This window comes from Sinohyriopsis cumingii, chromosome 1 (assembly GCF_028554795.1).
Source record: "Sinohyriopsis cumingii isolate HCF-2022 chromosome 1, ASM2855479v2, whole genome shotgun sequence".
NCBI lineage: Eukaryota > Metazoa > Mollusca > Bivalvia > Unionida > Unionidae > Sinohyriopsis > Sinohyriopsis cumingii.
The window spans coordinates 20700348-20725845 of record NC_142961.1 but is presented as its reverse complement, the minus strand read 5'-3'; the positions used below and the strand labels follow the sequence as shown (position 1 = coordinate 20725845).

Here is a 25498-nt window from a genome sequence, read left to right as displayed (position 1 = left end):
CATTTTTTGTTGTTTTATAACAAGAAAACCACCAGTATCATTATATCCAGACTGAAAACCATGATAAATAAGTCACTGTGACCATGTTCTCATTGATATCTGTAGTCCCTTTTGTGAAACATTTACATACTAAGTCAAGTAACCCTACAAGCAATAGTGTCTTACAAAATGACCTAATTGCAAACCCTAACCTACTTTCTGACAGAGATAAATGGACAGACATTATCAGTCAATAAGATGAAATCCTTTACAATAATGAATATCTTCAGTAGTAAGTATGGAACGCTAGAGCTGTCTTAAGACGATTATTTTTATTATATGCTTGGAAATCTTCTTATATGATGTGCTTTTTGAAACTTCATTAAATCCTTTATTTTACATTCTTATATTGCATAGGAAGCATATATACCTTTGAATAATGTGCACTCAGCTATGAATAGCATTAATCCAGATAGGCACTTGCATATCAAGGTCTACACTGTAATCCAGATAGGCTCTTGCATATCAAGGTCTACACTGTAATCCAGATAGGCACTTGCAGATCAAGGTCTACAATGAAATCCAGATAGGCACTTGCAGATCAAGGTCTACAATGTAATCCAGATTGCACGTGCAGATCAAGGTCTACACTGTAATCCAGATAGGCACTTGCAGATCAAGGTCTACAATGAAATCCAGATGGGCACTTGCAGATCAAGGTCTACAATGTAATCCAGATTGCACGTGCAGATCAAGGTCTACAATGTAATCCAGATCTGTACTTACAGATCAAGGACTACACTATAATCAAGAATGCAATGCACATCAATGTCAACAGTGTAATGCAGAATGCACTGGCAGATCAAGGTCTACACTGTAATCCAGAAAACACTGCAGATCAAGGTCTAAACTGTTATCTAAATCAGAACTGGCAGATGAATGTCTACAATATAACCCAGATGTGCACTACAGATCAAAGTCAACACTGCAATCCAGATCTGCACTGGCAGATCAATGTCTGTACTTTTCACTTACATTGAATCTAATATGCCTGAGTATTATGATATTGCAGATCTCATTCTATGCTGTCTGCAATTTATACATGAGAAATATGACAACTTTGAGTCTTAGAACTTGATCATTCTTTATTTGCCTAGATGATACAACTTGGTAAATAAAAATGATGATAACAGCATGAAATCTGTTTAGATGGATACAATATGCAAGCAGATTTTCTATCATACAAACTGTCACTGTCTGAAAGATACCAGTATACAAGTATTCTCTCTTTCTCATACAATTTTAATTTTTTGATTTAAAAAAATAATCTCCTCAACATGAAATATCTCATTGGTCTCATCTAAGGTATGTCAAATGTTATACAAAATTGACCAAAGATGTGAAGAACCTAGACAAGCCTTCCAATATATGTAGATATAGGACACATCTGATCAAGGATTTGTAGAACCTAGACAAGCCTTCCAATGTATGTAGATCTAGGATACTTCTGATGCAGACTTGGCCACTGTACCAAGAGAGAATCTGCTAGGTAATACAGAATCTTTCCTGAAAGTGACAGTGTCTCGACTCGGCAGATACTCTCTGCGTAGACTATTTTCAAATCTCCTCTAAATATCTGAAAATACATTTTAAAACATTTTATTATAGATATATAATAGATCTTGTCAATAATAAGTCATAGACAGCAATATCAAGATGTATAAGTCCTTATGCAATTTTATTAACGCTAATTTTCGTACAAATATTTCAGCACTTGCCGCAATGTCCTTGGTTAAGGCTAGTGCTAAATTTCATACCTAATATAAAGATTAAAGAGCAAAATGTCATTGCCATAATTTATGTTGGGTATAAAATGATAAATAAACATCAATTATATACATGCCAAGATTAGAGTTTTGCTGAAAACTTAATTTTATAAGCACATTAAATGTTTAGATAATGATCTGAGTTATATGATGTATTTCAGTCATGACAGACATGGTTCCAGCTGGTCTGATGCATGCCAGGTGTTTGATGACAGACATGGTTCCAGCTGGTCTGATGCGTGCCAGGTGTTTGATGACAGAAATGGTTCCAGCTGGTCTGACACATGCCAGGTGTCTGATGACAGACATGGTTCCAGCTCATCTGATGAATGCCATGTGTTTGATGACAGAAATGGTTCCAGCTGGTCTGATGCATGCCAGGTGTTTGATGACAGACATGGTTCCAGCTAGTCTGATGCATACCAGGTGTTTGATGACAGAAATGGTTCCCACTGGGTGGATGCATGACAAGTGTTTGATGACAGACATGGTTCCAGCTGGTTTGTTGCGTGCCAGGTTTTGGATGACAGAAATGGTTCCAGCTCGTCTGATGCATGCCAGGTGTTTGATGACAGAAATGGTTCCCACTGGGTGGATGCATGACAAGTGTTTGATGACAGACATGGTTCCAGCTGGTTTGTTGCGTGCCAGGTTTTGGATGACAGAAATGGTTCCAGCTCGTCTGATGCATGCCAGGTGTTTGATGACAGAAATGGTTCCCACTGGGTGGATGCATGCCAGGTGTTTGATGACAGACATGGTTCCAGCTGGTTTGATGTGCACCAGGTTATGGATGACAGAAATGGTTCCAGCTGGTCTGATGCATGCCAGGTGTTTGATGACAGAAATGGTTCCCACTGGGTGGATGCATGCCAAGTGTTTGATGACAGACATGGTTCCAGCTTGTCTGATGCATGCCAGGTGTTGGATGACAGAAATGGTTCCAGCTGGACTGATGCATGCCAAGTGTTGGATGACAGAAATGGTTCCAGCTGGTCTGATGCATGCCAAGTGTCTGATGACAGAAATGGTTCCAACATTGCTGATGCATGAACCAAATGCAAGCAAGTCTTTTGTTAAACCTACTTATGTGTGGGTTACCACAGAGGCTGCTAGCCAATTCTAAGCTGGATGCATGTTTGCTGTTGTAGTGGGTCAACAAAATGTACAAAAATAGCTTATATTCCATTTCATATTTTAAAAAATTATTTATATAGAATAAAAGTTGTACCTTTCAATACACTTCAACAATCTGAGTTACATAAAATTATTTAATCATTTAAATGTAAAAGATACTTGAGTTTTTAAATATACCCCTTTCAAATTAAACAATAAACACTGTGTAGTACCTGGCAAAGGATGAGTAACAGAACCCTTTATATGCATCAGTAAAAGGTTGGAAAATTCAAACTAAAAATCAAAATGTTGCATGCCTGATCCAATATTAATATTAGTGAAGGATCGTTTTTCTCACAATGATAGCTAAAAAGCCCAGGTCTCAAAACAAAACTGAACCTCAGTGGTAGAGACAAAGTACAAAAAAGAGAAAATATTCTTTAAAATTTTTATACTCAGAAAGAGCATTACAAGTTTTGACTACACAGAAGAACTCAGTTTAAACTAAAAAGAAATGGGGTTAAAAAGCAGATGGATACATTGATTACCACAATTAAAGTGATAAAAAAACAGCAAACAATCATATATATGACATCTGAGTGACAATGTGCCAACAAAATGCTGTTCTTTTAATGTCATGTGATATAAAACTAGAGTCATGTGATATAAGACGAGTCATGTGATATAAGACTAGTCATGTGATGAAAGATAAGATATATTCTTAACCAGTGTTCCTATAAAACTGGCAGATGCAGATTTGTTCCTATAAGGAGGTGGAATTTTCTATTTATCAAAGTCTTTTTGAAAAACAGATTTCCAACATCCAAAATAACAACAACAGCAACAAGAGTGATCTTGGTTCTAGAATACTTGTCTGGTTCCAGAAATGAAAAACCATAAATACAAGATACTGTTGCAAAACATAGGTGTAAATCTTCTATACTCTCCTTCTACCCCTAGCTGCCTTTGATAAGATTTCCTTGTTTCACTTTCTTGCATAAACAAGTTTAACTGATCATTGTGAATCTGAGTAAAATTTTCTTGGGTGGTTGATCCAACATGACCTTCTGTATGGATTTAGTAAGCCAATCATACGTCTTCTTATAAATTGAGTCACCCTTTGATTTATATGAGGTCATATAAGAGCTTATTTCATTGGCTCTCTGGGGATGTAATTTTGTATACCAGTATACATATTTATGAAAACCTAGGATATCTTACTGCATGCAGTCATGGATGAAAAGAGAGCATATCAGATTTTACCTGTGGCTTGCAATGATGTAAAGTAGTTTGAATTTTATACAGAGTTTGGGTACATACCTTCAGAACAAGACCTGCCATGCAAAGCGGAATACATGTTCCTGGTCCATTACATAATATCTGAAATGTTATAAACCATAATTAAGTCACATCAACTAGCCACTCTAATATGAAACATATGAAAATAGTCTGAAACAATTTGTTCATTTCTTCATCAAAAACATATATTTTTTAAAACTATATTTCAAATAATGTCAGGTAATGGGTTTATGTTGGTCAAAAACTAAATGCAGTAACATTGCCATCAAAATAATAACTGTTGATAATTGTTACAATCCCAGAAATAAAGTAGGTCTTTGCACAAATTCTGTGCATGTTTTTTTTTGTTAAATGATCACATGAACATGTTACAACTTGCAATTAATGACCATGTGAACATGTGATAACTTGGAATTAATGACCATATGAACATGTTATAACTTGCAATTGATGAACATGCTATACCTTGCCATTAATGACCATAATATGAATATTTTATAACTTGCAATTACTGACCAGATGAACATGCCATAACTTGTCATTAATGACCTTATGAACATGTTATAACTTGCAATTAATGACCATATGAACATGTTATAACTTGGAATTAATGACCATATGAACATGTTATAAATTGCAATTAATGACCTTATGAACATGCTATAACTTGCAATTAATGACCATATGAACATGTCACAACTTGAAATTATTGACCATATGAACATGTTATAACTTGCAATTAATGACCATATGAAAATACTATAACTTGTAATTAATGACCATATGAACATGTTATAACTTGCACTTAAAGACCATATGAACATGTTATAACTTGAAAATAATGACCATATGAACATGTTATTACTTGCAATTAATGACAATATGAACATGTTATAACTTGCAATTGATGAACATGTTATAACTTGAAATTAATTACCAGATGAACATGTCATAACTTGCAATTAATGACCAGATGAGCATGCTATAACTTGCAACTGATGAACATATGAACAATGTTATAACTTGCAATTAATGACTACATGAACATGCTATAACCTGCAATTAATGACCATGTGAACATGTTATAACTTGCAATTAATGACCATATGAACATGTCATACCTGCAATTAATGACCATATGAACATGTCATACTTGCAATTAGTGACCATATGAACATGTTATGACTTCCAATTAATTAATGACCAGATGACATGCTATAATTTGTAATTAATGACCACACAGGCATTTTATAACTTGCAATTAATGACCGTATGAACATGTTTTAACCTGCAATTAATGAAATGGAAATTTCACTTAAGAGATAGTTCATTTACTGTGTGTGTGGTGTCAGGAATTGATGTAAATATGGTTAATTGACATTAACTTAATGAATGACTTGCTGGTTATTGCTTCTCTAATCTGATGAACAGTGTATCGGGGACCACAAATCATGTTTTTAACTAATTGTCCAACAAAGATCATACAGGTTAAAAAAGGTATCAAAATCTGAATTTCTGTTCTTCCTAACATTGGGCTACTGACATGACAGTTCACTTGCCAAACAATGATTTTAAGTTTTCAGTGCTAGCTGAGCACGGGTATTGTTGTCCCTTGCAGTGAATTCTATGCATAACCCTGCAGTGTGTTCTATGATACCCCTGCAGTGTATTCTATGATAACCTTGCAGTGTATTCAATGCATAAATACCAAACAAAACAATTTTAAAAAATTCTAACAACATTATTTAGAATTCAATTTTTTTTACCACTTCTGGCTTTAGTCTGAAAACTAGTGGAAATGAATACAGTATGGCATATGCTGTGGACAGAACTGTTGTTAACCAGGACTGCCTAACTTCACGACTTCTTGGAATGGTGTGGATGCTATACTGGAATTATAAAAAAACATGCTATGGTATACTGAGTCTATATTGTTGGGTAGTTTGTGTTCCAGGTATTTTCATTAGTGCATGCATTAGTAAATCTGGAGACAGAGTGGTATCAGAAAAGGTGTGACAATTTTTCCTCATCATAATGCTTTCCATGGTTACCATGGAGTATACCACCTTACTGTGCCTCATACTGCAATCACCTTATAATTGCTGCACCAGCAATAACAAAGTCACTAACGCATATCATAAACTTAAGAATAATGAGTGGTAATTTTCCAGAAACACTGAAATGTGCAAAGGTTACACATATCTATAAGAAAGGAAAAAAGGAAAATCCAGGAAATTACAGACCAATATCTATTCCACCTGTATTGTCAAAACTATTTGAAAAGCGTGTAGCCATTCAGGTCTATACGCTTTTTGAAACATACTCTCTATTTCATAAAGCACAATCAGGATTTAGAAAGTACCACTCGTGCCAAACAGAACTTACCAAATTAATTGATCTTTGGTTGAAGGAAATGGATAATTGACATATGACTGGGATTGGTTTCCTTGACTTCAAGAAAGCCTTTAATCTTGTTGATCATGAAATTCTGCGGCAAAAGTTGAACTGTTACAGGTTTGACAATCCTTCTTTAAACTGGTTTAGATCATACCTAAACCAAAGGTCTCAACAAATAAGCATTGGCAATATTAGCTCTCAAACTCACACTATTCATTCAGGGGTCCCTCAAGGCTCAGTTTTGGACCCTCTCCTCTTCCTTATCTATATCAATGATCTACCATTAAATAATGAATCCACAAATACAGATTTGTTTGCAGACAATGCAACCTTGTATACATCTAGTTCTGATACTGAAGTTATCCAAACAAGATTAAACTCAGACCTTATTAGAGTCCAAAACTGGGCACAACAAAATAGGATGGTAATTAATGAAGGTAAAACAAAATGTATGATTTTGGGGACATCATGAGTCAGGGAACCCAAAACTATTTCTTGCAATAAAAATCATCCATTAGAATATGTCAAATATGAAAGGCTTGTAGCTGTGTCCATAGATAATAATTTATTATGGAATGACCATATTGATAAGTTTTGTAAAACACTGTCATCCAAAATAGCCCTTCTCAGCAGAATCAAGAAATATTTACCTATGGAAACTCGCAATCTAAACTACAAGTCATATATTCTTCCAACAATGGATTATTGTTCTAATGTATGGGGAAACTGCTAAATCTGAGCTTGACAGATCTATAAACTTCAGAAACGAGAAGCACATGTAATTTTAGATGCATCTGTTGATCATCCCTCAAAAGCATTATTTACAGAACTCAAATGGTTCACAATATATGACAGGATAGATTTTCACAAGGCAGTTCTTTTGTATAAATGTCTACATGGAACTGCACCAGAGTATCTTCAGGACTTATTCAGGCCTTTTTCAACACAATACCAGTTGAGACCAATATCACATAGAAACCTTCTAGCACCAAAACCAAGAACAAAGCGATTTAAAAAGAGTTTCCAATACTCTGGTACAGTTCTGTGGAATAAACTTACACTGCATGTAAAATCTGCTGAAAATATTAGAGTATTTAAGAAGAGATATCATGAGCATGTATGTGTTTCTAATAGATAATGGAATTTCATATTTTAATAATAAACATGTTAAAATAAACAGTAATTATTGCTATCTTCATATAATGTGCATTGTTATTCTCTCCTTAAGAGGGCTTCAAGGGAGAATAGTCCTTGACTAATGTGTCATCCTCCATAAATAAAGCATTATTATTATTATTATTGTATTCTCTGAGTCTTGCAGAAGGTGCAATGCATACTGTACTGCTGGTAATTTATTGCACTCCTGTAATTTTTGTACACAGCTAATCCATTAACATGATAATTAAACTAAAATTGTTTGTATATAAAAGTTTGTTTTACATGTGAGCATTTATTTTTTTGTAGATAAATGATATCCAAAATCATAAGATGGATGTGTTTGTGAAAAAAGATGCAAATATTGTATGAAAATCAGCAAACAATAAACCAGATTTTACTTAAAATGTTCCAAACTCCATTGTGATAAGTCAGTCAGTACCTTTTGTCACAGGACAGGATGGTTCTGTACAAGAGATATGTATTACAGAAATCAAAGTTACACGTAACTAAACAAAATATTTAATTTTCATGTAAAAGAGATTACAAGCAATACAGCAATGCATCATACCCAAGTGGCCGAGTGGTCTAAAGCACTCTCCATTACGGATCACTGTCATCTCACCTCTGTTTGTGTGGGTTCGAGTCTCGGATTCAGCCAATGTGGGTATGTGAGAAAGCTGGCCAGTAGCTTCTCGTGGGTTGTTGGTTCTTTCCGGGGTTTTTCCGGGTTCTTCCTCCACCATTAATACTGGCCACCATGTACAGCATATCGTGTGCTGAAAAATGGCATAAAACCCCACAACAACAACACTCGGGGCCCCAGTAGTAAAAGTAGTAGTAGCAGTAACTAAGCATTTTATTTTCAATCTTATAAAACATCCAAAATATTAAGTGGCTGGCATAGGCATTGGCAACTGAAAGACACGGAAAAAAGTACATATCAATTAAACATAAAGGAATTACCAGCTTTTCAAAACAAGCACCAAAATGTACAATACAATTCTCTTGCACTAGCCTTTTCAGTTTTCTAATTAATACTTACTTACCTGGATCTTTGACAGAAAGGACATGGAGAACTGTCTAAAATTATAGAATACCATATATACCCATTTATAAATCAACAAAGATCCTGATCTGTCACAGTATAATGTGTCAGCAGATCAGGGTCTATGTTGTTTGTTTTACTGATTAATCCTAACAAACTGAACAGACCCAGATCTGCTGGTGCATAATGTGATGGCAGATCTAGGTCTGCACAGTTTGCAGTTGGACTCAACTTAAAAGTGAATAAAGCCAGTAATATTGTAAATATAGGCTTGTCCCCAAATATAGTAAATTATAGGAAGATATAGAACAATGGATACCCTGCCCTTATTATCAAATGGATACCCGGCCCTTATTATCAAATGGATACCCTGCCCTTATTATCAAATGGATACCTTGCTCTTATTATCAAATGGATACCCTGCCCTTATTATCAAATGGATACCTTGCTCTTATTATCAAATGGATACCCGGCCCTTATTATCAAATGGATACCTGGCCCTTATTATCAAATGGATACCCGGCCCTTATTATCAAATGGATACCTTGCTCTTATTATCAAATGGATACCTTGCTCTTATTATCAAATGGCTTTCAATTTTATAAAGCAGAAGTGAAAATATGATAGAAAACAAATCACTAAGCTGTAACTTTCACCCTAAAGGCAGGGGTATGCAATATATCTTCTAATAATGATGTATAAGTAAACAAAGTTTTATCCCATAATCTTCAAATTAAAGTTTAATATAGAGTCAACTGGAAAGTGTGATAAAAAACAAAATATTAAGCTGTATTGTTGACTTTGAAGACAGGCCCCCAAATGTTGTATGAATGATGTACATGTTTCCAATGTTTAATTTCTTATTACAAATGGCTTTATCATTCTTGAGTCAAAATCAAAGTCTGATGAACAATTGCATTAAGTGATGGATGGAATTGCAAATACAATATTGCCCAGTTTTTTTTTAAAGATGTGGAACAAGAAACATTCTAAAACGTTGTTGTTGTTATTGTTGTTGGGGTTTAACGCCATTGTTCAGCACACGATAGGCTATGCATGGCGGCCAGTGTTAGTGGTGGAGGAAGAACCTGTGAAAACCCCGGGAAGAACCACCGACCCACGAGAAGCTACTGGCAAGCTTTCTCACATACCCACATTGGCCGAATCTCAGACTTGAACCCACGCAGACAGAGGTGAGATGGCAGTGATCCGTAACGGATAGCACTTTAGTCTAAAACATGGATTGATAGTCTAATTGACTAAAATTTTGTTTAATGTAAGTATGCATTTTACTATCGTAGCATATATCAGCCCTATGACATAAATTAGGGTTTTCCAGGTGGTCCATGGTGGCAGTACTGGAATCTCCCATAGATTTTAAACTTACTTGCTACTAGCAATTATAATGAAGGAAAAAATAACAAAATATATTTGGTATGGTTAAAATCTGATTTGATTCATTTCATCTCATAAATTTAATAAATGGATATGAATATATTTTACATGGCATTGGGTGGTAACAATTCTAATTCTGTCCTACTAACCCAGAAAAAATAATGCATGAAAATTGACAAAGCAATTAATTTTTCTGTTCTAGATGTACAAACTGGGTTACTTACATGAATTTGCCAAACAATGATTTATAAATGTCGAGGCTATTAGGTGGGCTGAGAAATTGTCATTTGCTGTGACCCAGTACAATCATTATTGTGAGACAGACCCATTACCTACTTTTATCAGTTACTTATTTCACATGTACCTCCTAAAATCAAATTTATGTTAAAAAAATAATCTGAACATCCATGGTATAGAAGAGTTTATAATACAGCTTACCTCCTCTCTGGTGCTAATTTTAATCTTTTCTGCTTCTAAAGCTTCAATCTTCTGTCGACTCATCTTGTCCGTATTAGCAATTATATAAAACCTAGGTGAGTAATGGGAACCCAAACTGCTGACAAGACTAAGGATTTCCTTGGTGTGCCCTCCTAATAAAAATAATTATAAATATTAGTAGTAGTAGTAGTAGTAGCAGCAGTAGTAGTAATAGTAGTTGCAGTGCTAGCAGTAGTAGTAGTCACACTACTTAGCAATAGTAGCAGCAACATTAGTAGTGGTACATCTATTTTTGTCACTGTCACCTTCAAGGAAAAGTTGAATTATGCAGTAATTCACTTAGTCCAAGTGTCATATGTCAGTCTATTCTTATGTTACGTGTTTAGGCTTGAATCAACAGTAACACAAGAAAGAGTGAAAACAACAAACTTTGAGAAATTAGACAAATAATTTATTTCCCTGAAAAAATGCTGTAAAAATGAAGAAAAAAAAACTTATGGTTTTAAGAATCAAATCCAAAAGTAATCCAAGAATAATCAACGAATAAAATTTTATAAGTCCTAATAATGAAATGTTCTAATGATTTCAAGTTGGAATCCCGACAAAGAATCCAAGATGGAAGGCAATGACATGCTGTATCCGGTACAGTGTTGTCTACAGTTCTTTGTAGAAACACAAAAAATAACACTCCGATGTTGGAAATCCAAATATTTTTTTTATAGAAATGTCTTTAAGAATTTCATTTGAGCACACATATATTAATCCTTTTGAATACAAATAATTCAAAATAACTCCAAACTGACACAACAAAAGAACACATTGACTTTAAGTGTTATAAGCCCAGACTTACTGTATTTCTCTAAAATAATGGTTATACAGTAATTCTGAGACACAGAATGCATACCCGTATGAGGGTCACGTGATCATATTTACATCAAGTACTCTCAGCATGACACTGACAAAAAATAATCATTTTATTCTAAGAATAAAAGTTGTTTACTTCACTAAAAACTATTTACAAGTTGAGGGTCACATATTCAATATAGCCTCGATTTCACTCTTACCATTCCTACAATAAAAATAAATAAAAAAAGAACTTGTTCACGTGGCTCTGACTAATTTTGAATTAAGGTCAGGAACTAGGTCAGCTTTAAGTGTTTACCAAATAATCTGTCAGGGTCAAACTATTTTCTGGAAAAAAATTCCAAAACAACAAATATAATAAAATAGCATGTAATAGAATACAAAAATTTTAAAGCTGAAAAACAAACAATAAAATTAACATAAATATAAATTAAATCAGACATACGTAACACTATCTCTACATATGGACTGTCAAGCAATACTATCCCTACATGCGCACAGTAATTCACTTAGCCCGTTTATTATATGACAGTCTATCTCTATATATGGACTCTGAAGCAATACTACCACACCATGGGCACAGTAATTCACTTAGTCCTAGTGACATATGTCCGTCTATCTCTACATATGGACTGTGAAGCATTACTATCCCTATATGCACACAGTAATTCACTTACTCCTAGTGTCATGTCAGTCTACCTCTACATATGGACTGTCAAGCAATATTATCACTACATGGGCAAAGTAATTCACTTAGTCCTAGTTTCATATGTCAGTCTATCTCTACATATGGACTGTCAAGCAATACTATCCCTACATGCGCACAGTAATTCACTTAGTCCTAGTGTCATATGTCAGTCTATCTCTACATATGGACTGTCAAGCAATACTATCCCTACATGCGCACAGTAATTCACTTAGTCCTAGTGTCATATGTCAGTCTATCTCTACATATGGACTCTCAAGCAATATGATCCCTACATGCGCACAGTAATTCACTTAGTCCTAGTGTCATATGTCAGTCTATCTCTACATAAGGACTGTCAAGCATTACTATCCCTACATGGGCACAGTAATTCACTTAGTTCTAATGTCATCTGTCAGTCTATCTCTATGTATGGACTGTTAAGCATTACTATCCCTACATGGGCACATGAAAACCTTGTCATGTATTCAAGTTGGATATTCATCACTTGGATGACATATATCACTTACAGATCATAATATATTTCAAACACTTCTCATCAAATTTTCATTTACCAATGTTAGCATTAATGGTTGCCAAAGCTGCCAAAGGTGGTCAAAACATTCAGTTAGCAGTTAATTTCAATAAAAACGAGCAGTTAGCAATTAATTTCCACAAAAACAAGTAATTTGGAGACTTAAATTGTTTTAGGCTTGTCCATTTGTATGCCATTAGAGTTACTGCCAACAACAAGTGTAAACATACATATATTTTAGCGGTTCCAAAATGATATCAGATACTCCATCTCTTTAGAATGTACGTATAAATGGAACAAATAAATAAATACCACATTAGATAGAATAATTATCAATATGCAAAGTAAAGACATCAGTGACATTGAACATTATTTAATTAATTGATGAAGACAAAAGTTTCATCACAGCAAAATCTGGAATGAAGAATTCCCAAAATTCCAAAGTGCAGCTTTTTTTCTCTGGTTTATCCCATAATAAACATTGTTCTAAAGCAAAATTGTTTGACTGCTTTGAAAATTCTATTGGAAACCAAGAGTATGGTCTAAATATCAGTACTGCTTTATATGGGGGTTGCTTCCAATATAATGAAATGTTGATTTGGTGATTTTCTAAGCTAATGAGTTGGTGGCTATCTCTACCAATAGGTCAGTTATACTGAAAACTTTCAAACAATAAAACACTTGCATTTAGAATGACAAAATTAAAAACCAATAAAAAATTTACAATTCACTACCAGCCCTTGCACTGATACTACAGTAATAAAAAGACATGTTGATGTAGAAAGAGGGTGGAAAGTTGCAGACCTATCTTAAGATGCAATTGATTCTCTAACATAATAATCAGCTGGTGGGACAAATTTTCTCATTAAGCAGTGAACTGTACAAACAAGTCATCTGACTCACTAAGGTTACCAAGACAGAAGATAAATTTACATTTTAATTTAATTTTGTAGCTCATAGTGAACAAACTACTGCTAAGCCCAATCTGTATGCACTGTAAACAAAAATGAAACAAAAAAATTGAATGAACTTTGCAATTCTATGGTTCAAACCAATCAGAAGACTCAAGATAAATCCAGAGTGGATGTGTCCATCAATGGGCTTTCATCACTGACTGGACAAATAAAACAGAACTACTGCAGTGCATTGTAAATCCAGGGTGAATGTGTCCATCAATGGGCTTTCATCACTGACTGGACAAATAAAACAGAACTACTGCAGTGCATTGTAAATCCAGGGTGAATGTGTCCTTCAATGGGCTTTCATAATCGACTGGACAGACAAAACAGGACTACTGCGGTACATGTATAGATGTTGTAAATACTGTGTACCCCAAATGGAACAGAGAAGTTAAAATATGTGTAGACATCAGAAATTTAGCATCATTACTGAAAATACATATCATAGCAAAAATTTTGTTTTGTTTTCAATCCTTTTGAAATATGTGGAGTTTATGTTGATTAAAAATCTATTGTTTTGAAGCCAATCTACTAATACAATTATTTTTTACATCTGCTGGTCTAACATCCTGGTTCTGTTACATGTATGCTTCGATAAAAGATGTTTGAGGTTTTGGGGGCTTTTTCATTTATAGAGAGGTTTTTCTTTGCAAGAATTCATCCTCTTCATTTTTCTATATAGCTGAAAGTGCTACTTCCCCATCTTTTCTGGACACACTATAAAATGGATAGATTCTGTAACTGCAGCTATTAAGATTTCTGAATATATCATTCTTCATTTTCTTTTATATCTTTATTTCCCTCTTTGTAACTTTGTAAGATTTAATTACATATTAAGGTGTCAATGGTACCCAGGTAATCGCCCATTCACAATTATCCAGGTAATAAAATTAGCAACAGTGTACCTGTTTAGTTCATGTAAAATATAAAAAAAGCAACAAAACCCATGTTTCTAAATTCAGATCAAAGATTATATCTGGCAATATCAGGAGTGAGCAAGACAAGGAATAACAAGTATAATTTGAGGCTCTTGTCATGTGACATAGATCCATTGTAGACCTTTGTCTAGTCTACAGTACCCTGTCATTAGCGCACAGGTCAAAAGCATGCCGACAAAAGCATGCAGCAAAATATGCCCATCAAATGTACACCGTCGAAAGTGCTCAGCATAAACTATAAGCATGTAATCTTATTATGACTTTGATTGATAAATGTCTCATTTCGAAAGAAATAAAGTAATAGTTTGAATCAGTGTTTCCACTGAGCAGTCATCACTGCAATTTGAAAAATGACAAGTTAATGAAATGAAAATCGTAATTTTTATAACTTGTTTGTTTGTCTTAATTATGCACATAATGTTGCATTTTGAACAGTGATATAAATAATACACTGAAACTCATATTAATAATATTAAACATTTTTTTTAATAGTGAATATTTGCTTATTTATTTGACATATTAACTTTTTAATTTATACCTTGTGCGCTTTTGTCTTGCACACTTTTGTCCTGCATGCTTTTGTAGGCACTCTTTTGACATACATGCTAACAACGGGATACTGCTGTCTACTGATCTTATATTTTTGATGTGCACAATCATTTGACTATGTACATCAAACAGTTTCCTTATTTTCTATTTATAGTAACTGTAAATTACTTTTTAAGAAAAGAAAACAGATGGGTTTCTTGAATTTGGAACAAGATTCATTACAGTCTGATCCACACTTAAGTAGCAGACCAGTCTATATTGAAAAAAACATGGAGCCAAATATTAACTGAAACAGGCTTTATCGATGTGACTCATGAATGTTATATTACTAAAAAATGTTAGAGAGGGATTTTGTTAACTTGAAGAACAGGCTGCATCAGGAAAAGGACAAATCAATAGCACTAGAAAAGTTTTGAAAGCTGAATTCTACAGTGATGCAATACAGCATTCAGAATTTATGGACTGGACTTTACAACCTTTCAGTGAAAGTTAAACATGTGATGTACAGTACTACCCATTTATCTTGACATCTTGGGGTCATGGTTAATATTGTCGACATAAGCAGCTGTCGAGATAAGTGTTATAGTGGGGGTGGGGGTTGACAAATATAAATTTAGAATATACAGCTGTACCTGTATGTGAAATTAGTTGTAAGGGACAACATTTCATCAGTGCATAAGATCTACACTGTGAAAATAAACAATTAAAAATTTAATTAAATGAAGGCAAAAGACAAAACCAATTTGAAAAACACTTGTATACTATCAGCTTATGTAGAGATAGAATGACATATGACACCACAATCCAATGTCAACCAACATGCCAGCAGCATGAAACTGCATGTACACAAACTGACCTCCATTTTGGACTGCCTGTGATAACAGAGGTAAACTTAATGAAGTTGCCAATGGAAAGATAGCATAACAGACAGAGATGTAGATAGGTCTGAATTTTATGCAAGCTTCTTCTGTCTTAGCCTCAATAAGTGTTCTCTCTGTATGACACGCTGAAACTTTTCCAAATGTCCATGTGCTTTTCTGATATTGACAATAAGCTTGATTGTGAAAAAAAATCCGGTCGAACCATTGCACATTGAAAACACTGGTAACCATCACAAGTATAAATTTAATTTTTCCAACAGAATACAAAACTTGCACAACACAATAAATCTGGTCAAAACTCGGATAACCAGTTTGAAGACTCAACAATCTATCAGATTTCACTGCCTTTATACAATATATGTGCTGAATTCATTTAATGAGAGTGCATTGTTTTTATAAAAGATGTTAGCTGGGTTGTTATAATGAAGGGTGATTCTTTTTATAAAAGATTGTAACTGACTTGTTTTATTGAAGGGTGCAATGTTTTATAATAGATTATAGCTGACTTGTTTTGATGATGGGTGCACATGTTGAAGTCACCATGAAAACAAAATCTGAAGACCAAACATATGCCCTATGTGAATGCAGAATTAAAGACTTGGGGCAACATAAAAAAATTGGCGGTTTGTTGAGATAAACGTATAGAAAACAAAATATTTATTCAAGTTGGGACCGAGGGCTTCTGTCAAAATGTAGTTATTCTTTTATCTCTCTGTCAACATAAGCATAAAATATTTGGCAGTAATAACAGACCACAGGACTAGGACTTTGTATTTTTGTTGACATGGCTTGTTGACATAAGTGATGTCGATAAATGTGGGTAGAACTGTTGACTAAATGTGGGTAGAACTGTTGACTAGTTAAAAGTGAATGTTGAGTATAAATAAGGTATTATTTTGTATTAAATCTTCATTCTTGTACTAATCCACACAGAGTTAGCTGATTTGTAACAAGAACTTTAAGTGCACATCCAGGCTAAAGTAAATGTACATTTCTCATATGGTTTTCTGTATTAATGGCATAAAATATATAGATTACTCTTTAGGCTCAGATGGCACTTTTTTGCCAATTATTATTAATTACACTTACACCTCTGAGGGGATTAATTACATATTATTTATTCACTACTGCTGCTCATTACAGTGTATTCATTAGTATCATTACTGGTATAATTTCATTCATATATTTTGACATTATCACTAAGTATAAATCACAAATTATTGCAACATTCTGGGATGACATCAAGGTTTCAATACAATGACCCTTTAATAATGTTTACCTTAATATTAGCCCTACAATGTAAGACATAGCACATGTTTTTGTTTTAGTGCTATGTCTTACTATCCAAATAACGGCCTTATATAGCGTTATATATGACATCGGAATAAGTAATCAAAGTTTCAGGAACATCTCACACACTTGGCAACCTACATCATTACTCTTCCACTAATTTATGTGTAGTTAATATATTTACTGTGCTTTCTTTATCCTGGCAGAATGAAAATATTATACTAGAAAATGGATGCATTTTTATGTTCCATTGACATACATTTGAATTTGTTGCAATGCGATGGTAGTTGAGGTATGCTGAAGTAGGTTCAAGTAGGTTCATGTTGGGGATATGTTTTTTGAATGAAATGAACCATTGCTTACAGGTCCAATAGGCATAATATATTTTTACTCATCTCATTAAAGAATAAGATTTCAGCATTCCTGGCTTTCATCGCTTTCCAGCCAACTGAAATGTAGGCCAACGAAACTTGAAAAAATAGGTCCATTTCTTCTGTGAGAATTTGAATTTATTAGAGAAAAGACATCAGAGTAAGTAAAGTCTGACTAAAACATTATGACTTTACTTTGTAGAAAAGCGTCGTTATTTTAGTTGTCAGTTGTGAAAAATATTCCTGAAAATTTGACTTTTGTAACGATGTTAGTCGACATCAAAACACGCTACATAGCGTCGTTAGTTAGGCTGTAAGACCTGTGGAGGTCTTACATGTAGGACTTTTTGTCAATCCCATTATTAGGCTGGAGGCACTGGCAACTAATGTCAACGTAAATTCAGCAGAGTTTGACTTAATCTGGCTTTTGTTATGAGATGTATGCGACTTATATGTGAACAGAGGGCAACGGAAAAGTAGATCTTCATTAAATTTTGTATTGATTCATTATTTTGCTGCTAATTAACAGAAAAGGAAAAATTGCCGAAAGACTATTTAGTTATGATAAAAAACAAACCATTATCACATCTGAACGTATATGTGATCTACAGATGGCGCAGTGATTATTAACAACAAAAATAGTCAATAAAACGAGATTAAGGAAAGCATGAGATCGGAAAAACAACTTCAAGTGGGATCCGCATTATTTAACGCGAAAACAGGCGACTAGAACGGAAACATGTGTCAGATGTTTTTGTTTGTGCCTACTGACCCGATCCAGCTATTATCATGACTGATGCAGGATTGGTTCGCCTCGTGGATTTCACGTTTGGGTTCTTTGTTTTACATGTTCTATTTACTGAAAAGTAGATGACAAAAATTGGAATTAAACAAACAACAACTGCTATCAATACAGCAATTAAGCCTAATTCGGTATCCATTTTGTTTTTGATATGTCGTAAAATTCTAACAACCACTTCCAATTTGTTACAGGTTATGAAAATGAGAAGATCTTTTATATATATATATATATATATATATATATATATATATATATATATATATATATATATATATATATATATATATGTGTGTGTGTGTGTGTGTGTGTGTATGTATGTATGTATGTATGTATGTTGGGGCGCTCACCAGTTAATATGTACTTTTGAGAGAGTAACGTATGTAACGTGAAGTAGTTCGGATTTAAAACATGTACAATGGAGAGAATGTTGGCATACCTCTATGTTACATTAATGTATTGTGGATGATATTTCTTTGGATATTGTACTTTTGGAAATTTTACATGATTTAAGCACAATGCTAACTAAAATGACTGCTCCCTTGTGTTAGAAATTCAGTCTAAAGTACACTATACATAGCAGCTATTAAAATAGGGAAAATAAATTTTGCAAGACTGGACAATACCAGCTTCTGAAAGTGCAGTGAATCAATTACCAAATCTATAACATGTAAAAAAGTTATCGGCTCTTTTTTTATACAATTTACCTCTGAGGTTCAGGAAGTGAAAATGACCAAATAGAGCTAGCACTTTTGTTGAAAGATGCACATCTGAAGTAAGGCCAAGCTGTATACTCTATAACCCATAGTACACACATCAATAATGCACCAAAATAAAGGGAATTAAAGGTTCTTTGAAATATACCTAAGATATACAAGGTCTTTTTTAAATAGCCAGTATAACCAATGAGGAAAGCCGGGGAAATACTTTTTCTTTAAAATCCTAACCCTGTAAAATACGAAACTGTAGAGCGACACACACACACACACACACACACACACACACAGACAGAGACATACATACATACATACATACATACATACATACATACATACATAAGCATTTCTTAATATAAATTAACAGTTATTGAAGTCGTAAAAATCACACTACTAAAACTGCGGCGTGGGGTGCGTACTTACCCAGAAAGATGTCACTTTTGAAAATAACCTGAGCAGCAAGGAGGGTGAACCGAAGTCCGATAAATCAAACCCACAAATATGTTATGATACTGATGGACTATGTTGTGGATCTGATGTCACCTGTTCATTAAAAATATGCAATTTTGCTGCATGAATATCATTCCGGAACAACCCCGCGTACACTTTAGACACTTACCGGTAATTGGTAACAGCCTAGCTACGATATTGCAGGTATCACGGTACAAATTGTTTTTCCATATACCTCAATGCTAATGTTTTGTGAAATAAATATACTTTCTGTCCTATTTCAGCATGCATGTTACACACTGTCATAGAGAACAATGTTGGATTGTCAATTTGACAAGGACAAAACCAGGTACTCCATTCAATTTAAGAGAAATAACTCTACTGGAACTAGACAGGGGTAAGAGTTATCTAGTCACAACATACAAATTTTCAGCCATGTGTACCACATTTAAAAAAAAAATCATAAAAAATGCAAAATATGATCTAGATTTGAATTAATATAATCTCAAATGTTGGCAAGAGGCTCAACTTTTTTTAAAAGCCAAACAAGTACAACTCTTACATAATGCACCAATCACAGCTAGCGTTGTTCTTTACACCTTAAGCTCCTCCCACCTGGATTGTACAATTTGTACCGTTATACCTGTAGCCTCAACTTGAGGTCCACGAGATAGGAGTAGGGGTACTATTAATAGTACTAGTAACAGCCATATCAAGCGCGAAATTCAAAATGGCCACAGGAGAGAAGGTTGTGCTATTCCAGGTGGATTTACAAGTCATCAAACATATGATTTGCTCAGGAAATATAATCTACATGTTACCAAAAGAACCCTTCAGCCAACGGTAGCTGCAGAACCACGAGAAATACCGGTAAGTTTATAAAAATATATATCGATGAGTGCAGTCAAATTTGGATGAAGATAATTGCATCTTTTAATGAATAGGTGATATCAGCCCCTCACCCGAAAATCAATATCATCACGGGTGAAGGGATGATTTATAGGCTTAGGTGAACCGACCTCTTTTTAGAAGAGTCTTCTTTGAAAATAAAACTTCAAACGAAAAATATGAAAAATACAAGGTTAATAACGCCAAACCGAAGCCTCTAACCAAAACCGAGAGTTTCTCTAATTGGGTTAGCTCATTTTGTTATTTCATCTTTGTCGGTCGTGTTTTCAAATTTGTATGCGTGTTTTTGTTTACCTTTCGGACACTCATTTTTGGTCACACCCTCTCTGCTGATGTAGTGTGTGACTAATTAAATCATTATTATAACAATAATGGAATCTTGCACAGCTAGATTAGCTCGAGAGAGACTAGGGTCAATTAAGAAAAATATACCTGTTCGTGATGCTGTCAAGCAGCAACTACAAGCACGTGAGGAGTCTCAGGTGGAATTTGCAGAGGGTACAGAACAGTTATTTAAAACAATTGTCGAACCAACAAAAAAAATTGTTACAGCAACTGAGGTGGCTCAAAAAGCACTTGAGACATTACCTATTGATATTGTTGGCCGTCTTCAACCTCCTCAACCACAACCTGAAATTCATCTACACCCTCCTCAACCACAACATGAACCGCCAAAAGCTAGAACCAAGATAATAGACCAATTTAAGCTTGAAGGTATTGCCGATAATAAGGACAAAGACCAAATATTTGATATTGCAGCGTTTGGATATCGTGATAGAGATAATTATGTAAAACCCGAATATGTTAACCAATAAAGCTGCCGATTGGATAAGGGATGTCTATCGCATCGCTAATGATACTCTGCAGATCAGATCTAAGAAGGATATTTATAATTTTGACCTGTTTAACCAGAAAGTAGATGAGTATATTGAACAAGTCAGACAAGAAAGGAGACAAAGAGAAGAAATGAAGTTGCAACTTAAAACTTGAAAAAGCAAAAGCAGAAAGGAAAGAGAAATATAAATTAAGTCGAAACTTAAAGAGGTTGAACGAGAAACAAAAAGAAGAAGATCTGGAATTTGAAGCGATTATACGATGGAAGAAATTACGTTCTTCAGCAAGTAAGAAAGAAGCAGAAGAAAGAACGGGAAGTGGTCTTGTTACTCGAGGAAGTGGTAGTAGTATATGGGGACGATATACCGTCAATGGGACAATACATTACAGAACCCTCTGGGACGATATACCGTCAATGGGAAAATACATTACAGAACCCTCTGGGACGATATACCGTCAATGGGAAAATACATTACAGAACCCTCTGGGACGATATACCGTCAATGGGACAATACATTACAGAACCCTCTGGGACGATATACGGTCAATGGGAAAATACATTACAGAACCCTCTGGGACGATATACCGTCAATGGGAAAATACATTACAGAACCCTCTGGGACGATATACCGTCAATAGGAAAATACATTACAGAACCCTCTGGGACGATATACCGTCAATGGGAAACTACATTACAGAACCCTCTGGGACGATATACCGTCAATGGGAAAATACATTACAGAACCCTCTGGGACGATATACCGTCAATGGGAAAATACATTACAGAACCCTCTGGGACGATATACGGACAAAATTTATACGGACAATGAAAATCTTTGTCAAAAACATTGGGCCTATATACGGACAAAAGGTTGGGATTATATACGGACAATAGGAATGGAACAGGTAAGATGACGTCACAGTACTGAAGATTGGTAACATTGTGTCAAGGGGCTAACCTTAATCGGGACCAAAGAGCGGGAAAAAACACAGAACGTTTTTTGGCGGGACATATATAACACATATAATATACAACATACAAACAAAAACAACTATACAACTGGTTAAAAATATTTAGTCAAAAAAGCAAATCTTTTCGAGGCATATGAGTGGCCCTGAAAAGGGCCTTCGGGTTCTTCTTTTTTCTCCAGTTCTTCCAGAATTTCATCACTTTCTCAATGATTCCTTTCTTCTTCTTTTCCTTCTCTTGTATCCAGTCAGGATGTCCCATGGCTCTAAATTTCTCCTGCACCTTCATCCAGTTTGTATTCAGTCTTTCAAACTCCTCTTTTTTATTTATGTTGTCTCTTTCCTTTCTCTCCTTTTCCCAGTTATCTTTAATCTTGTTTGCCTCCTCTTTCATTACATTTCTCATCATTTCTTCAGCTTTCTTTAGTTGGTGTAGCCCCCACTTCACAAATGACCACTCTGTCAAATTCAATATTGCTTCTAAAAAGCACCCGACCCCGATGACATTATTAAGTGCCTCCTTCAAGGTTCTCAATCTCACATACGGAGGTTGAATGAAGCCTCTAAATTCCTCCACTTCCTCCTCTATCATGCCTTGTACCAGATCCCTGGCTGCTTTATGACTGGTCACAAAGTCTAGGCTACCTTGAAACTTCCCCAGGCTTTTATGTACTCAAAGAACACTGTTTAATTGAAGCCGTCTTGCAGTGGAACTAGTAGAAGTCTCTAGCTGTATGAATGGAGGGCTTGATGTCGAGTGGGAATGGACCCAATACACACTCACTTTTTCAGACTGTGTCTACCGAGCAGCGCATGGTGTGTATGAGTGAGAATGGACCCATCACTCACTCATATTTATGATGGTATTGTACTGAAATTTCAGTATCACTAGAGGCGTGCACTGTACGGCGATTGAATTTGATGTCCGGCTGAGGCAAGGGACGAGAGGGCGGAAGGACGGATCCAAGTTCACAGGTCGGTGCTCCTAGACTCCAGTTTATATGGTCTAAATTTGTCGTCTCACTCAATTTTGAATAAAAACTCTGTGCTGTTTTTTTATTTAGTCATTCTTAAGAGAGGTATCTTGCTTGACAGCTTTTTCAATCTAGTTTGCCACCTTGAGTGGCTGGTCCAGATGGTCTTGGACTTTTTAGACCACCATATCTGTTGGATTAAATTTAGGGTCATATTAACTGAGTGGTTTTAATATTGTTTGCAACCTTGTTCTGCTGGGCCTGATGATGTCTGGCAGGTTTTTGTGAAGCTTTATGTTTCTGTGATGCTATACTTAAGTGAGGCAGGATCGGGGTCCCTTAACTTGCTTTTGGCGACGTTGTCAGCTTGTTTATTTCCAGGGATTCCTATATGCGAAGGTATCCACATGAATTAGACTATTTGATCTTTTGTGGATATTTCTTTAAGTATACGGTAGGTCTTGGCAAGGAACAGCTCTCTTGATTAAGTGTAATGAGTTTTGATTGAATTTATTACTGATTATTACGGCTTTTTGAATGTTATTTATTTTCTTTAATCCATTGTAACGATTCAACAATTGCCCAGAACTCTGTAGTGAATATAGAGCAATGGTCTGGTAGTCTTCTTCCCATCTGGATACTGTATTCGGGGATAACTACTGCAGCTGCCGTTCTGTGTGGTTCATCTGTTTTTGATCCGTCTGTGTATATTTTTACGAAACCAGGGTAGGTGTCCTAAATGTCCTTTGCAATGCTGGATTTTAGTATAATCTCTTGTTCCAATTTGTTTCCATATTCGGTGGCTTTAGTGTTTATCCTTGGTTTGCATTGTAGCCAAGGGGTTGGGTCAGGAGGTATAGTGAATTCCTCATGTTGTTCTAGGATTGGCAGTGGTTTTTTTTAAAATTCTAGGATTTGCCACCTGGTGCTAGCTTCTGGCTAAAATTAGTATTAAATTTGCAAATGACAATTTTGTGGGGTACGTAGTGGGATGTTTGGCTAATCGAATTGCGTATCTGAGTAGCATTTCTTACCTTCTCAGTTTTAATGGCAGCTCTCCAGTGAGGATTTGGAGTTCGTCCAACGAGGTTGAGGAGAGGGTGCCAGAGCAGACGATTAAGGCTTTCCTTTGGATAGCATCATGTTTGTTCAGGAATGTTTGTTTTGCTGAGTTATAGACTTGGCAACCTTAGTTTAGTTTCGATCTGATGAGTGCTCTATATATATAGTGAGCATAGTTTATTGATTGGATCCCGACGAGGTCCCTTTGAGGTTTCTTAAGAGATTGATGTCTTTGTTACATTTTTTTTATTAAGAGATCGACACGATGTTTCCAGGACAGGTGGTTATCAAAATACATAACAGGAACCTTACCACTTTAACATATTTGATGATTTGATTTTGAATATAGAGCTTAGGGAAAATTGGATGATTTATTCGTTTTGGGGAGAAAATAATTGCTACAGTTTTTTCGTGTGAAATTTTAACCCCCCATTTATAGTCCCATCACCCTATGTCATCTAAACTTTGTTGGATTTCAGATATGACTAGATTGCTGGCGGGATATCCGGCCTCCAGATGCCACTATCGTCGGCGAATTGCGAGATGTTAACCTTTTTGGAGACAAGGTTAAGATCACGGTCGTTGATCATAATGTTGAAGATCGTATGGCTTAGTACGCTCCCTTGTTGGGTGCCGTTTTCAAGGGAGTATTCCTCCGAGTAAGTGTTCACTACTCTGGTGAGAATTTTACGACCTGTTAGGAAATTTTCAATCCAGTTAAACATGCATCCAAGTAATTCCAAAGTAGTTCAGTTTCGCAATCAATCCTTTTGTCCAAACTAGGTCAAAATCTTTTTCTAGGTCAAGCAAAACGGCTAGGAGGTGTCTGTCTTGTTTCCTCTTGGTGTTGAATGCTAGTTTAATATCCGCCTCAAATCTTAATAGTTGATCAGTGGTGGAGTGCTTGTTTCGAAAGCCACATTGGTTTTCCGATAGTAGATTGTTACTTTTGAGATTGTACTTTAATCTGTTTGCAAGTATAGTTTCCATATGTTTACAGATATTATTAGCGAGAGTTATGGGTCGGTACGAATTTTGGGTCTTTGCCAGGTTTAGGGAT

At 35.2% G+C, this 25498-nt stretch overlaps 1 protein-coding gene across 1 annotated transcript; it reads right to left on the bottom strand.

The window, feature by feature from the left end:
• Positions 1–296: 296 nt before the first annotated feature.
• On the bottom strand, positions 297–19262 carry LOC149806526 (UDP-N-acetylglucosamine transferase subunit ALG14-like). The gene is made up of 5 exons (XM_089954195.1): positions 19232–19262; positions 10654–10805; positions 5987–6109; positions 4242–4301; positions 297–1615 (listed from the first exon to the last, which is right to left on the bottom strand). The coding sequence occupies exons 2-5, from the start codon at positions 10714–10716 to the stop codon at positions 1448–1450; spliced, it is 414 nt and encodes a 137-aa protein (XP_089810321.1). The 5' UTR covers positions 10717–10805; positions 19232–19262; the 3' UTR covers positions 297–1447.
• Positions 19263–25498: the final 6236 nt, after the last annotated feature.

Bases quoted from the DNA above. Each gene is read 5' to 3' on its own strand.
- LOC149806526 (XM_089954195.1), bottom strand. From the start codon at position 10,716: ATGAGTCGACAGAAGATTGAAGCTTTAGAAGCAGAAAAGATTAAAATT. The intron at 6,110-10,653 runs GTAAGCTGTATT...TTATAATTCCAG, and splicing joins AAATTAGCACCAGAGAGGAG to TATAGCATCCACACCATTCC. The intron at 1,616-4,241 runs GTATGTACCCAA...ATGTATTTTCAG, and splicing joins TGGCAGGTCTTGTTCTGAAG to ATATTTAGAGGAGATTTGAA.